Genomic DNA, 13,669 nt, shown 5'->3' with positions numbered 1-13,669 from the left:
ATCTGTGGTCCAATCACACACAAGATCTTGTTGCACCTAGCCAGCTGATTGCAAACTTCTCTACTTTGGTTTCTTCTGCAACTTCTCCCAATCAGCCTTAGCATTATAATTATAGCATTTTCAGGTTAGCAATAATGTGGCCACCCTTGAAGATTATAATGTGGCCGCCACCTTTAAGAATCATAATGTGGCCACATTTAAAGATGCTAGTGCGGTCACCTTCAAGGATTATAATAAATCAAAGAGTGTCCATTGACCTAATTGCTCTATGTTTTACGCGGTATTGAATTTCAGAGCATTCAATTCATCTTGGGAGGCCAAACTATTATCTATTTCTGTCACGCTTCAACTATTTTCTTCTTTGGATTTGCGTTGAGTAGGTAGAGCTCACTCGCTCACCGCTCCACAACTAGCAAACATCTATACAGCAGCTTCTTCAGAGATGGCAGCAACCGGCAGCATTCGACTTTCTACAGGGCAGCGTATGCCTACAGTTGGACTTGGGACCTGGCTAGTGAGTTTTGTAGAATTGCCATCTTTGCTTATTTTGTATTTAAAATGCTACAGCAGCATGTTCTAGCGTTGTACCTTTACAGAACATCTCAATTAGTTTTAAATACCTACGCTGTATATGTACACATATAAATGTAGGTTTGTTTATGTTCTGATTTGCATGATAGCTTTAGATCAGACAGGTAGCTGCAATTTGTCGCTCCACCATTTTTTGGTGCTGAAGAGAGTTCTGGTAGAGGTGCTGCAGTAGATCGGTTGATCAAAGCAGAAAGTTTTAAAGACTCTCGCTGTCAAACTTTCTCAAAGTTCTCACACAAGATGGCGATAAGTAACTAGAATACTCATCACAAACTAGTACCCTAGCAGTTTGGTGTGCTGTGAGAAGTCGGCAGGAGTACTAATTACATGTTCGATTAGTATTCTGAAGCATGGGAAGGCATTGACTGGTGCAAGTATTACAGTGTTTGTCTGGTTAGCTGAATGTTGAGAGTTCAAATCCAGTACAGTGTAATCTTTTTCCTAACATCTAACCATGGCTTTAAAAAGGAGTGACACAGCTTTTACTATAGTATACTAGTACCCTCAACAGTCTCGTACACTGTGAAAGATCTTCAGGTGTAATAACCGGCTGCACAGCAATTCTTAGGTTATCGGCGCCGGCGGTAGAGTATTTGCATACTAAGCCAAAAGTTGTTAGTTCAATCTCTGTTGAGAGCAATATATATATTTTTTCAAGTGTTTCTTTTTACAAATGGTTGAACAGACCCGCTTTTCATTATAGTAAAAACTACTGAATGCCCAGCATTGTGCCGGTAATAAAAAAGGTTTTGGCATGGAAAATTTATATTTAATTGGTTAAGTTTCTTTACCAAATGAAGCTCTTATGTAAGCTCTTAAAATTTGTTATTATAACTTAGGGGAGCGGTATTAAAAATATTGCATCATGCTCTTTAGCTGTGCTAGCTGAAGCCTGAGTATTTTAACCAATCATCATTAGAGATATGCAGGTGTAATGAGTATGATATACTAGTTCATTGTATAACAATGTGACAGTGTGGCCTACTAGTGTAACATGCCTGTCTGCAGACCTTAGGTTCTGAGTTCAAATCCTGTGTGAAGTCTATGTTTCTTTTTAAAAATTTATCGCTATAACTCGACACACAACAGACCAACAAACAAATGACCAACGCTGGGATTTTTATATATATTGATAGATATTGAATGACGCTCCCCCACAACAGATATTTTGAAAAGCCACCAACGCTGCAACGACAGCTGTTTTAACTAAAGCTTGCTGCACTATAATTGTGCTTTATTACTTTGATAAGGTTTATAACTACTCAATAAAATTTTCTGTACGGTATTCTTTCTAAAAGACAATATTGTTATGTTTTCATTTCTATGTACAAAAAGGCTTTGTCTTTTGATCATTTCATTAACAAGAAAAAGATTAGCAATGCATGTTGTGCAAGGCTGCAGTATTTTGATAAATGCGTATGTAATATAGGTCAACTTTATAGGTCAACTTTCTGAATTTACTGTTTTCACTGTTGCCTGTTGGTTGAGCTCATTATGATAGACACTATACTATAATACCATTAAAGATGAACTTTCACATAATTTTAGTAGACTTTGTCAAAAACTATCAGTTTTTTATCATTTGCAATCATTTTTTCATTTGCTATCTGACCGCGAGGATGTTTCAAAATTAAATCGACGGAACTCAATTTGGATCAAAACGCTCAGAAGAAACTTACATGCTGAAATAACGTTACCAGTTGGGCGACTGCCTGTTTCTCTCGTTATTGATATTGTGATCAAGTTGCAGCGTTACTCGTCTCTATTCTGTCAGTTTCTTTGCTGAAGTGCAACTATAAACGTCATAGTCATACATTCGCTTTAATCTGATTTTAATCGATCAAGTTCTGTCGATCTTAATCTTGAAGCATTTTGGCTATCCGATAGCAAACATAAAAAAACGATCGCAAATGATACAAAAATACCGATACTTTCTGATAAAATGTATGAAAGTTTTTTAAGCTACTCTAAAGCTAACTATAACACTCCAAAGTGATCACAACCAAACAGTGATGTGGAAGACATCGAATAGTTGGTTGAAGCGTAACAGCTAAAAAGCACACTTTTTTGCAGTCCAATGGAGAAGCGATGAAGGCAGCAATTGATATTGGATACAGACATATAGATTCAGCTCAATTCTATCAAAATGAAGACCAGTTAGGAGAAGTACTGGAGCAGCAAATCAAAGATGGTAAAATAACGAGAGAGGAAATTTTTATAACTACAAAGGTATAATGTCCACGCTTATATTCCAAATAGTTTGATGTTCGTAACTAACAAAGGTCTAATTTATCTGGTCATGTACATGTATCGTTTCAATTATATACAATCACTAGCTAGTAGCCTTGGCTTTTTCTTGTTTAAAATTTACTAATTGTCTCTCAATCTGAAAGGTGTCTAAAATCATCACTGTTAGTCAGCAGTTATAGAGCATCGTATTAGAAACATTGTTTTAAATAATTAAAGATTAATGTATTATATGGGCTATTAGACTTAATAGATTTAGTGATAATAATTTTTGATAGTTTATAATAATAATAATATAATTGAATTTAGCCAAAATTGCTTTCTTTTATTATTTAGTCCATTAAAGACCTGCAGGTCGCATCGTTATGTAATGCGTGAAAAACCGAAAACTGTTGTTTTTTATTCTCCGAGTTTGATAGTTGCTAAATGTCACAACTCTCCAAGCATAGCTTCAACAAATATCATAAACTATATAAATTTATTGTTTACCGTCGTGTTAACCTTTTTTCATGATTTCTATCGAAGTACAATTTTTCAGGCTCTGAAAGACAATTAGATGATTTTGGGGAAAGGAGAATCTAGCAAAAAAGTTGTTTGCTGCACTTTTCAAAGAAATCGGCGGTGTTGTTATTGTTATTGCTGAAGCTGTTTTTATTTGTGTAAAAAAAATCATCAAAAACTAAATAATTCCTCAGCGCCTTTTCTTAGAGCAGAGCACCATCAGCTTTGATAAAAAAGTAAAACATTTTAGTGGCAAGCTGAAAGAGCTAGTCATACTAAAGATATTGTACAAATAATATTGTGTTTGAGTTTGGATGCTGTAGCTCATCTTTATGGCCATGGCTCCTGAGGATGTTCGCAGAGAAACTGAGAAAAGTTTGAAGAGGCTGAGAACAAGCTACATTGACCTCTACCTCATTCATTTTCCTGTGTCATTCTCGGTTAGTAATTGAAGAATAGAAATATAACAATTTAAGTGAAGTTCTACCCGGTTGGTGGTAATAAATATGCTAAAGATTGTGGCTGTACAACATCTACTCATTAATCTTAGTTGAGCTGGCAAATTTAGAGTATTATCACCTAGGTAACAATTTCGTGACGTAAAGTAAACCTCACAAGTAGTTGAATTGATTGATTCTTGTTGGAATCTTGGCAAGTGAAGCGAAGAAAGTAGGAGAACTCGTTTGTTATTCTTGAATAGAATGAACAAAATGTAGTTTAAGATATTGTTACAGTGTTAGTGAGTGAGAGATACAAGATGATTGAGGGTGCGGTGAAAGATAAGCTGGTAAACTAAAAATAGGTAAAAAAGAGAACTGGTCATTAGACTAAAATATAAACATAGAGACATAAAACAAGTTATAGAGTGGCTAAAATTTATTGTACTACAACATTGTTTCATATGGTTTACATTAAAATTAGAAGCACAGCTTTAAATCTGAGCAAACCATACTCAACAGGTGCTAAAACCATCTTACCACCTCAGATGGTTTCAGCACCTAATGAGTGGTTAGCTCAAATCTAAAGCTGTGCTTTTAATTTTAATGTAAACCATGCGAAACAATTTTGTAGTACAATAAATTTTAGTCACTCTATACCTTGTTTTATCTCAGCACCTTGTTAAGTTGAGCACTTTATACGTGAAGTCACCACAAGTAAACTAGCTTAGACTGAGAGACATAGATAGATGAAATACCTAATAAGCTAAGCAACAGATTGGTGGATGCAGTAAACGAAAAACTAACGGATAGTCTAAGAATGGAGAATTAGCATAAGACATAGATTGATTGATTGATAATAATACAATACATGCTCCTAAAACGTAAATAATCCATTCCGAGAATGTTTACTTTATAAGGATTTTATGTTATATGAACAGCAAAATACATGTAAATTACCAATTTGCATACATTTAGCTGTACATTTTCAGCAAATGTACATTTACATACATTCTCTGTAAATTTATGTAAAAAAGGTTTATGTTACCCTACAGGATGAATTTATTCGCAGAGTAAAATTTCGAGAAAATTGCCATTTCATGCATATTCGCGGATTAATTTATTCGCGGCTAAAAACTGCCACTCTCTATGAAGAGTTAACTCTATGCGTCTAGCAATAGAGTTAACCCTACGCATGCACACATTGCGTGTTTCGGTTTCTATTTAGCGTACAATTACGGTTCGATCGTGCTAAGCTGTAAATTTTTTGCTGCGTTCAGAGGTTTTCCCGAATATTCATAAATTTAGAGGCTTTTGATGAACCAACACTTTGTGGTAAGTAATAAGTTTTTTCAAAACCATTTACTAAATTAGTTTAATTTTCCTTTAGTTTTTCGGTCAAAAGCAATCTTTATTTTTTCCATCCCTACCGCTTCGTTATTTGTTATAGTGGGAGAGAGAAATTTTTCATCATACATGGAGGCATAATGACTGCAAGGGTGATAGATGTCATTTTTAGAAGGTCACCAATCATTCAGGGAGGTCTTGAAATTGAGGTAGAAGTGACTGTAGCTGCTAACGAGAAGAATATATCTGTTTTAAAAAAGGAACAAAAGCGCCTTTAGGAGCACAAATTTTTGGCCAACCAGCAGAACTTTGCAATAGTAAGCCATGAGGTGAGTTCTGATGATAACTTCCTTTCCAGCCATGTAGTAGCGAGAGAATCGCCTTTAACATCTACACAAGACAGTGACAGCGATATAGAGCTGCTATTACCAAAATAACTAGTCAGAGAGCACCATTACACACTAGTATTCACTTATCAAGAGTACCAGTTTAATTTTATTGCTAAACAACTGCCATATGGACTAAACTGTTTATATTTACTCCATTCATCGTTTGTAAAATTCTATTTGTATTTGAAATAATTTATTTGTACACTCAAATTTGCACTAAATTATAATACATCTATACATGAAATAAAATATATAATTTAATCATGTTTGCTGCAGCAGTATCAAGGAGTTGTTGTCGATGAAGGGGTCTAGATTGACTGATTGCTTCTCTGTCAATATTCCTGCCTTGATGAATATTGCTACTTGCCTCTAGTTTTCATAACCAGAGTAGGTTGTTTCATTCTCAATCTGCAGTAAACACAAAAAAGAAAAAATATTAACACGTGTAAAGGAAGTACAAAAACAATAGCTGAAGTATTTAATGAAAACGATCCGTTTTTAAACAAAAGAATTAACTAATGCAGTTAATTATGGAAAAACGTATCTGCACTGCAAATCAAATACATACCATAATGTCCAGATCAGAATCATGATCGTCCCCAACTTCGGTATTAGAGATTGATGGAGTTGATTTCATTGTAAAAAGACTAGGAGAGTTTTTTTGCGATGAAGAACCCATGCCGAATAACTTGTGAAAACCTTGAATAATTTTGTAAATTTTGATGCAATGGCAATAAAACTCGAAGCCCGGCGATGATTTTACAGAAGTTTTGGAACTCAGCTACGTTTAGTACTTCTGCCTAGCGGCTATTTTTGCGATGACGCCATTCTGCATATTTTGTGACAACCTTGAATAATTTTGCAAAGAAATGTGATGCATTGGCAATGGTGTTAGCTCAAAGCCCAGGCAATGATTTTAAAAATGTTTTGGGAACTCAACTACGTTTAGTATTTATATTAAAAACTAGCCTAGCGGCTAGTTTTTAATTTGATGCAGTAGTTATTCTCCCTTGGGATTAAAAATAGAACTAATTATCACGGAATTTAATAATTCGCAGAATTGACTGTTCGCGAAATCGCGAATTTTTATAACCAATGAATATTTTCATCCTGTAGGGTATAGAAGCGACTACTGTAGTGTCACATACACATGAATAACAAGTTGTTATCAGGTCCAAAACTGCTTTTGTTTTCTACAGAATGAGGATTTGAAGCAAGGATATAATATGCCGACATACAGTGATGGTACAATAAAGACAACATTTATTGATCCACTAAGAACTTGGAGGGTAAGTTACCATCCACTTATGTAGTATAGCCTTTTCTCATGAACTTGCTTCAATTCCAGCTCAAAACTGTATCTGGTTCCCCTCATATTTCATAGAACCAATTTTGGGCCTTGAAATGCATTTCCAACCCCTAAAAGGATTCAAATTAATCCTAAATAACTATAAAGTACATTTCTGGATTACTAAAAATCTATTCCAAAGGTAATTAATTAACTAATTAATTAACAATCGCTTTAATATAATAAACAAGATATCATCAATTAAATAATCTGCATTGTATTTAAGGATTTACCACTGTGAAAATGTTACTGTTTTTGTCTCACACAAACTTCAAGCAAACCTTTCAAGCCAAGTTTGTAAGTGTTTGCAATCAAGGCTTATCTAGAATATATATTACAGCTATACTATAATATATTATATTATTATTATCTGTAGATATAATGAAATAGATTAAATATATGATGTTGATCATTTCTGGAAATGTTTCCTCATTTGGCTCAAAATGAAAACAAAATATGTCTACTCAACAGGAAATGGAAAAGCTCGTGGATGATGGCCTTGTAAAAGCTATCGGAGTCTCAAACTTTAATAAAGAACAGCTTGAAAGGTTTTACACTGAGGCGAGAATAAAGCCAGCAAATCTACAGGTTTGCCTATATAGCTATTATAAGAGACTCGCTATATATAGTTTATATATAGATGAATGCCCGGTGTTCAGCTATATAACTATAATAGCTGTACCACTCGACGTCGCCCGGGTAATAAAAAAGTCTTTGGACAGAAAATTGATTTGTATTTAAGATATAACAACCTTTCCCATTCTTACTTTCAAACTACATATCATGAGAGAAGCGTTTTGGGTAGTTGAAATAAATTGAGAGAAAAATAAATACAGCTGTAAAGGTTTTAAAACTTTGTCAAACAACTGTAACTTTCAAGCTATTAGCCTGGCACATTACCAATGGAAAATTCCATTAAGCTAGTTAATAAGGCTAGGCTTCTAATGACTGTACTCCATGATGTTATGTCAGCATTGTCCAGCTCGGCTGTTCTAATAATAGCTATAGCCGGAATGCAGACAAATATACAGACATACAGACATACTTTGAGAAATATATATACAGATAGATATAGTTTATATAGATCTTATAAAAGATGCTGGTTTCCAACAAACAGATGTTCATTGCTCATTTTATGCCTCATGAATTACAGAAAAGTAGGTTTTAGTAAAAATCATAACTTGTTTAGAAATAGTTAGTACTTCTAACTTGACGAACTTTGACCTCTGTCTTTTTGAAGGCTTACACATTATTGATTAACAAACTCGAATGCCTGTCAGGGAGGTGACTAACCCTCTCGTATAGCTACATGATTTTAGAGTTGAGGCTTATTTTATGTAAGCCATCCTTTTAAATAAAGATTAATCTATTTCATTTCATCATTCATTTTGTTGGCCTTGACTCGGCATTTATTGTCAAAGACAAATTTAAAACTGATAATGTTTATGGGTTTGATTGAAAGAAAATAATTTTGCGTGCCAAGATAGCTCGCCCCTGTCTTTATGAACTATTTAGTGTAAAAGGATTCACCAGAAACAAAATTGTAAATTTATGTTCAATGCTGGTTTCCAGCTGACTTTAAGAATATCTGGTCCTGGTTATACTTCCTATTATGCCCTAACCCAACTTTTGGATGGTTTAATTTTTTCAGATAGTATGGAAAATATGTGCACTGACCAAACAAAATGCGAACTCTACAAGTACTGTAAGCCAAAGCACAATAAACAACTATTTCAATGTGTATTTTTATGGTCAACAATGTTTATACTTGCCGCTTTGCCATGATTGAATTATTGATTGCTACCACGGTTTGTTCCCGTTATAAAATGAACAATATTCGGTGACACAATTGTTGTTTGCTATATTATATCATTTTTATGTTAGAGTTCAGTAATGATACAATTTCACTTCAACTAGATAGTTTGTATGTACAGAACTACAAAAAGGATTATTATGCTTTCCATGTTTTAGCATAAGTGGGCAGAATTGAGCTCTATTTGCTATATATCACACCAATCAAGTCTGACCTGTTGTAGATTGAGCTTCACGCATGGTTGCCTCAGTATGACTTGGTCGAGTTCTGCCAAACCAGAGGAATCGTGGTAACTGCATACGCACCAATTGGTTCTCCTGGAAAACCTGAGTGAGTAGAGTTTAGTAATTAGGTTTTTGCCTACGAGAGAAGTTGTCCTTTTCACCATCGGGATGAGAGATACTATGAATGCATATGTTTGTAAAAGTTGGTTTTGAATAGAGTTACACCCAGCATGAATAAAAAAGTAGTGATGATGGCATACTGGTTATCTATGTTAATTTGATAAAGCATTGTGTGAATGTTGCTAATGGAGAAGTTGTCCTACTTCTACGTCTAGATGGGAGATACTAAACGTTCATGTGTTTTAACAATTGGCTTTTAATAGAGGTACACCATACAAGTAAAACAGAGTAGTGGTGATGCCATTGTCCTCATCTGCAAGTTTGATCTATCATTGTGTGATTGTGCTTTCTTGAGAAGTTGTCCTACTTCACCATATTAATATTGATAAAGAGATATTTTAAGTATACGTGTTTTTAATAGTTAAATTCTAATAGAAGTAAGCCATATATGTATAAAAGAGTAATTAAGAAACTCCTATAATTTAATATAGCATTGCGTGAATGTTGCTAATTGGGAAGTTGTCCTATTTCAACATCTTGATGGAGGGTACCAGCAGTGCATGCGCTCTTAACAGTGAGCTGTTGACAGATTCATCCTATATGTCAAAATTTTGGTGTTTATTGATCTTTTTAAGCTTTGCATTGATGAAGGGTCTAACCGCAGTAAACGATAGACTTGTATGCCATACTTCTGGTTTTACTGTTTTGCATTTTATAGAGCTAATACTCTGGCAGTCTAGTGCCCCGTAAGCGATCATCAGGTGTAATAACAATACACACAATTATTCTGTAATGTCATGAGGTGCTTTATTGGCATAGTTGTTACAATGTTTATCTGCCAGGCCAAAAGTTGCAAGTTTGAATCTTATATGGTGCAATCTTTTTTCCAACTTTTAATTATGGCTTCTTACCACTTATTATGGCAAAGATTCTAGCGATTCTAGTTTTCCGTTTGCTAAGTTAAAAAAAGGCAGACTAGCTTTCTGAATCACTTGTCTACAGCTGATTTACTGTTCTTACCGTAACCTATGCTGATAGAAATCCTGTTGAAGTTTTTACATTTCTAGGGAGGTAAACGTTGGTCCAATCGTCGAACCTTTACTTGATGAGCCCCTGCTTAAAGAAATAGCGGACAAACATGGCAAAACACCTTCACAAGTTCTCCTTCGCAACCTTGTGCAGCGAGATCTTATTGTTGTACCCAAGAGTGTCACTCCCAGTCGAATGAAGCAAAACCTAGAGGTGAATATCGAAACATAATTTATGGCTTGAATTTTTTTAACTTTGTTCATTATTAAAGACTATCATGCTGGCAGCCCAGAGATAAACAAGTGCATAACTATGCCTTTACACAGGCAAGGAGGCTGATGGTGCAGTGGTTATTGTCAGGCCTGTATTCTCTGGTTGCAAGTTGAGGCTGCAAATGTGAGGTGACTAGTTATGAACACTTGGCGGTTTGGGGGACGGTGTAAGCCCCCAACGGGTTTCAGGGCAGCACTCCGAAGCTCTGGACCTTTTAAGCATCAACAACCCTCAAAGTATGCATAGATTCAATCAATTGTAAGCATCAAAATCTACATAAATATATTGCTTATGGTTCATGGTAGGCAAAACTTTTTCTTTATTCAATGAACGATATGAAACTCATGACACTACAGTTTTCTGTGAGGGACATCGACAGAACAAGATCTATTACTTTTTTATTGCAATAGCTCTTGTTCTGTCAATGTGTCCATGGCAGAAAACTTTCGCAACTGATTCTGTATCTATTTCAACATCTTTATATATGTGTAATAATAAAAGATTATTCAGACGAGCCTGCCCCATAGTGCTCCTCATCGATGTTTCAATTGGCTTCAATGCAGAGAAGAATCTTTCACTCCCTGTATTAGTGGCAGGCAAAACCAATACTAGATTAGTGAGCCTCTCCACTTCATCAAGAAATATCCTACTGCTTACCCGGAGAAAAATGCAGTTCTTTTGTTTATTCATTGTAGTGTAGTCAATGTTCATCTAAACAGCTAAAAACTCTCCATCTCTCAACAAAAGGGCTTTTTGAAGCAAGTTTGCATTGGCACAAGTTTTATATGATAACAAAAATGCAGGTTTGGGGGTTTTCTTCACACCCACTATAAGCAATAAAGTTAGATTTCTAAGTCTTAACAAAGTCTCACAAGATCACTCATTTGGCGTGATTATCACGGAGACAATATAGAACGCTAGCTGCTAGTAAATTAGTTTTTGGAACCGAGTGAATGAGCTTAGACTGCAATTCTTAGTACTTGGCCGCCAACAGTCACTAAAATGTTGGGGTGGCTCAGCTGCCCAGCTGCTCAAGGGAATATAGGTCTGGTTATTGTGTCGGTGTTCGAAGCTGAATATCCAAGTTCAATTACTGTCTCACACATTTTTTAATGGCTGTGAACAGAAATGGCTTTTATTTTATTAAATATATTAGAAAGAAATCTCTCAGTTACAAATTACTAACTTTGTGCCTGCAAACAACTTGTAAGTCGCAAGATGTAACTGCTATTCTGCTATAACTGCAACTCTAACTTTTCTCTATTTAAGATATGGCATCAATCCTTACTTTAAGACATCTTAAGTTTTCTCATGTAACATATTTGATAAAAGAAAAGCATTTAAGAATGCAACAACTTGATTAGGAGAGCTTTCCCACCACTGTCAGTAAATTTTGGCTTATGTTGTCCTAGCAAGGATTCTCCTAGACAGGCTAATTGCCTCCTTTTTCTAATTATAGATTTTTGACTTCGAGCTGACTGATGAGGAAATGGGGATGATCAAAGGCTTGAATCGGGAGCTAAGGCTATTCACCTTTAATTTCGTTGGAAAGCCAAAGTAAGGGTTTGTCTATTAACTGATTTTAAGAGACAATCAATGACAAACTCCAAAGATTTTTTGAAGTTGCTTTTCTTTTATTAGCATATGACTATGTGTAGTTGTCTCCTCTAAATCAGTGCAAACTTTAACAGCTGCCATCTTCAAAGGCCTTGGTTTCAGTTTTGAAACATGAGCAAAGTTGGTTTATTCACAGAGCTGGTTTTTCTATGGTAATTAAAAAGGTTGGAGTTTTTTGCTCAGCCATGGTTCACTAATACAAAAACAAAACTTTTCACTCATGAAAAACGGCTTTGCAGATTTTAGCTAAAACATAATTCATTGAAAACTGTAAGAATAAGAAAGCTAAACAAGCTTGAATCACAGTAATATTCAGAATAATTTTAATACTTTTTTAATATTGTTAAATATATTTTTTTAAATAGTTTTTTTAATTTTTTGCAGTAATACAAACATCATTATTATAATAGCCTTTGTGATTTATTTATCTACTAGCTATGCTACCCGGCATTGCGCGGGTGTTAGAAATCAGCTTATAAACAATAAGAGGTAATTAGAGTTGCCTGCCACTTGCTATTAGCCTGGCACATTGCCAATGCATAATTTGAGTAAGTGCGTTAATAAGAGTTACCCTCTCGGTGACGATAGGGAATCACCCTGCGTAGTACGCAAAGCCGCCGCCTATTTGCTCCCATATAGCGACATATATCACTGAGAAGTGATCAAGTTCATGTGGCTGAGTTGTTACGGTGTCTGATGGGTGAACCGAAGGGTCCGAGTTCAAATCTTCTGCGATATGGCCTCGTTTTTCCAAGATATCAATAACTATTGCTGGACAATTACAATGATGAATACACAAACTGTAAAAATATATAGATTTATCCATGTGTTAATACTCCAGTTTAATGGTGATAGTGCCACTGAGTTAGCTGCTTGTGTAAAGGTTAACAATGTTTTAAATTCATTTGTTGTTATTCATGTTATCTTTTGATTTTAGCATGAGTCATCCATACTTTCCATGGCCAGAACTAAAAAATTAGTTGGATGTAACTCAAGTCTGGCCATCCGAGTGTCTGCCAACACTCCATGCCTTCAGAGTCAGCACCTTTGAAACTGCATAACTATCATTTACTTACTAATTGACTAGACTGAAACAGCTATGTTCTGTTTTTACCTATTATTATGTTAACAGATATCTACATTTATAGACATTCCATAACTAACACTAAGTCAATGAAAATTGTATAGCTTGTGGCTCCATGACATTTGGCTGTAAATATGCATATTTAGTACAGTATAAAGTCAGGATCACAAGCTAGCATATTCATGCTTTCTGGCTAAACTATCAGTATACTAGTTGAATGCCCAGCATTGCATGGGTAATAAAATAATTACCTGGTAAGCTAGTAGTCTAATTTATTATTATAATAATAGCCGGGAAGCCAGCTTGACACGCGTAATGAAGTTTCGCGTAACGTCAAGCTGACCAACAGAATTTTTGCAAGTGAGACATATTTATGTGCTTTATTATGCTATAATATGGCAAGGGCAATGTAGCGGATTGGTTTGCTGATGTGCTGACCCAGAGGTTCCTAGCTCAAATCCTCTGTGAGACGGATTTTTCGTATCTAAAACTTTATCATAAAAACGGGACGAATGACAGGCAGATAAACACTAAAATTTATATATACATATATTACTCTGGAACTTCAACCCTGAAATACCAACATACTTACTTTACCAAATGAAGCTGTAACATATTTAGGAGTTGTCTTCTCATTTTTGCTCTTGGT

General features: G+C 35.1%; 1 protein-coding gene across 2 annotated transcripts; it reads left to right on the top strand.

Annotated features, from left to right (window-relative positions):
- The first annotated feature begins 382 nt into the window (after nt 1–382).
- LOC137387314 (aldo-keto reductase family 1 member A1-A-like) lies at nt 383–13,197 on the top strand. Of its 2 annotated transcripts, none has more exons than XR_010977890.1 (9): nt 383–514; nt 2,665–2,820; nt 3,663–3,779; nt 6,712–6,801; nt 7,332–7,448; nt 8,897–9,003; nt 10,085–10,259; nt 10,373–10,555; nt 11,779–11,857. XR_010977890.1 is itself a non-coding variant. In XM_068073693.1 (9 exons), the coding sequence occupies exons 1-9, from the start codon at nt 443–445 to the stop codon at nt 12,914–12,916; spliced, it is 975 nt and encodes a 324-aa protein (XP_067929794.1). In that variant the 5' UTR covers nt 383–442; the 3' UTR covers nt 12,917–13,197. The 2 variants fall into 2 exon arrangements, 1 of the variants encoding a protein (XP_067929794.1); XM_068073693.1 differs by lacking the exon at nt 10,373–10,555 and adding an exon at nt 12,874–13,197 and having other exon boundaries at nt 11,779–11,876.
- Nucleotides 13,198–13,669: the final 472 nt, after the last annotated feature.

This window comes from Watersipora subatra, chromosome 2, assembly GCF_963576615.1.
Source record: "Watersipora subatra chromosome 2, tzWatSuba1.1, whole genome shotgun sequence".
NCBI lineage: Eukaryota > Metazoa > Bryozoa > Gymnolaemata > Cheilostomatida > Watersiporidae > Watersipora > Watersipora subatra.
The sequence above is the reverse complement of the archived record's forward strand: the minus strand, read 5'-3'. Positions and strand labels throughout refer to the sequence as shown.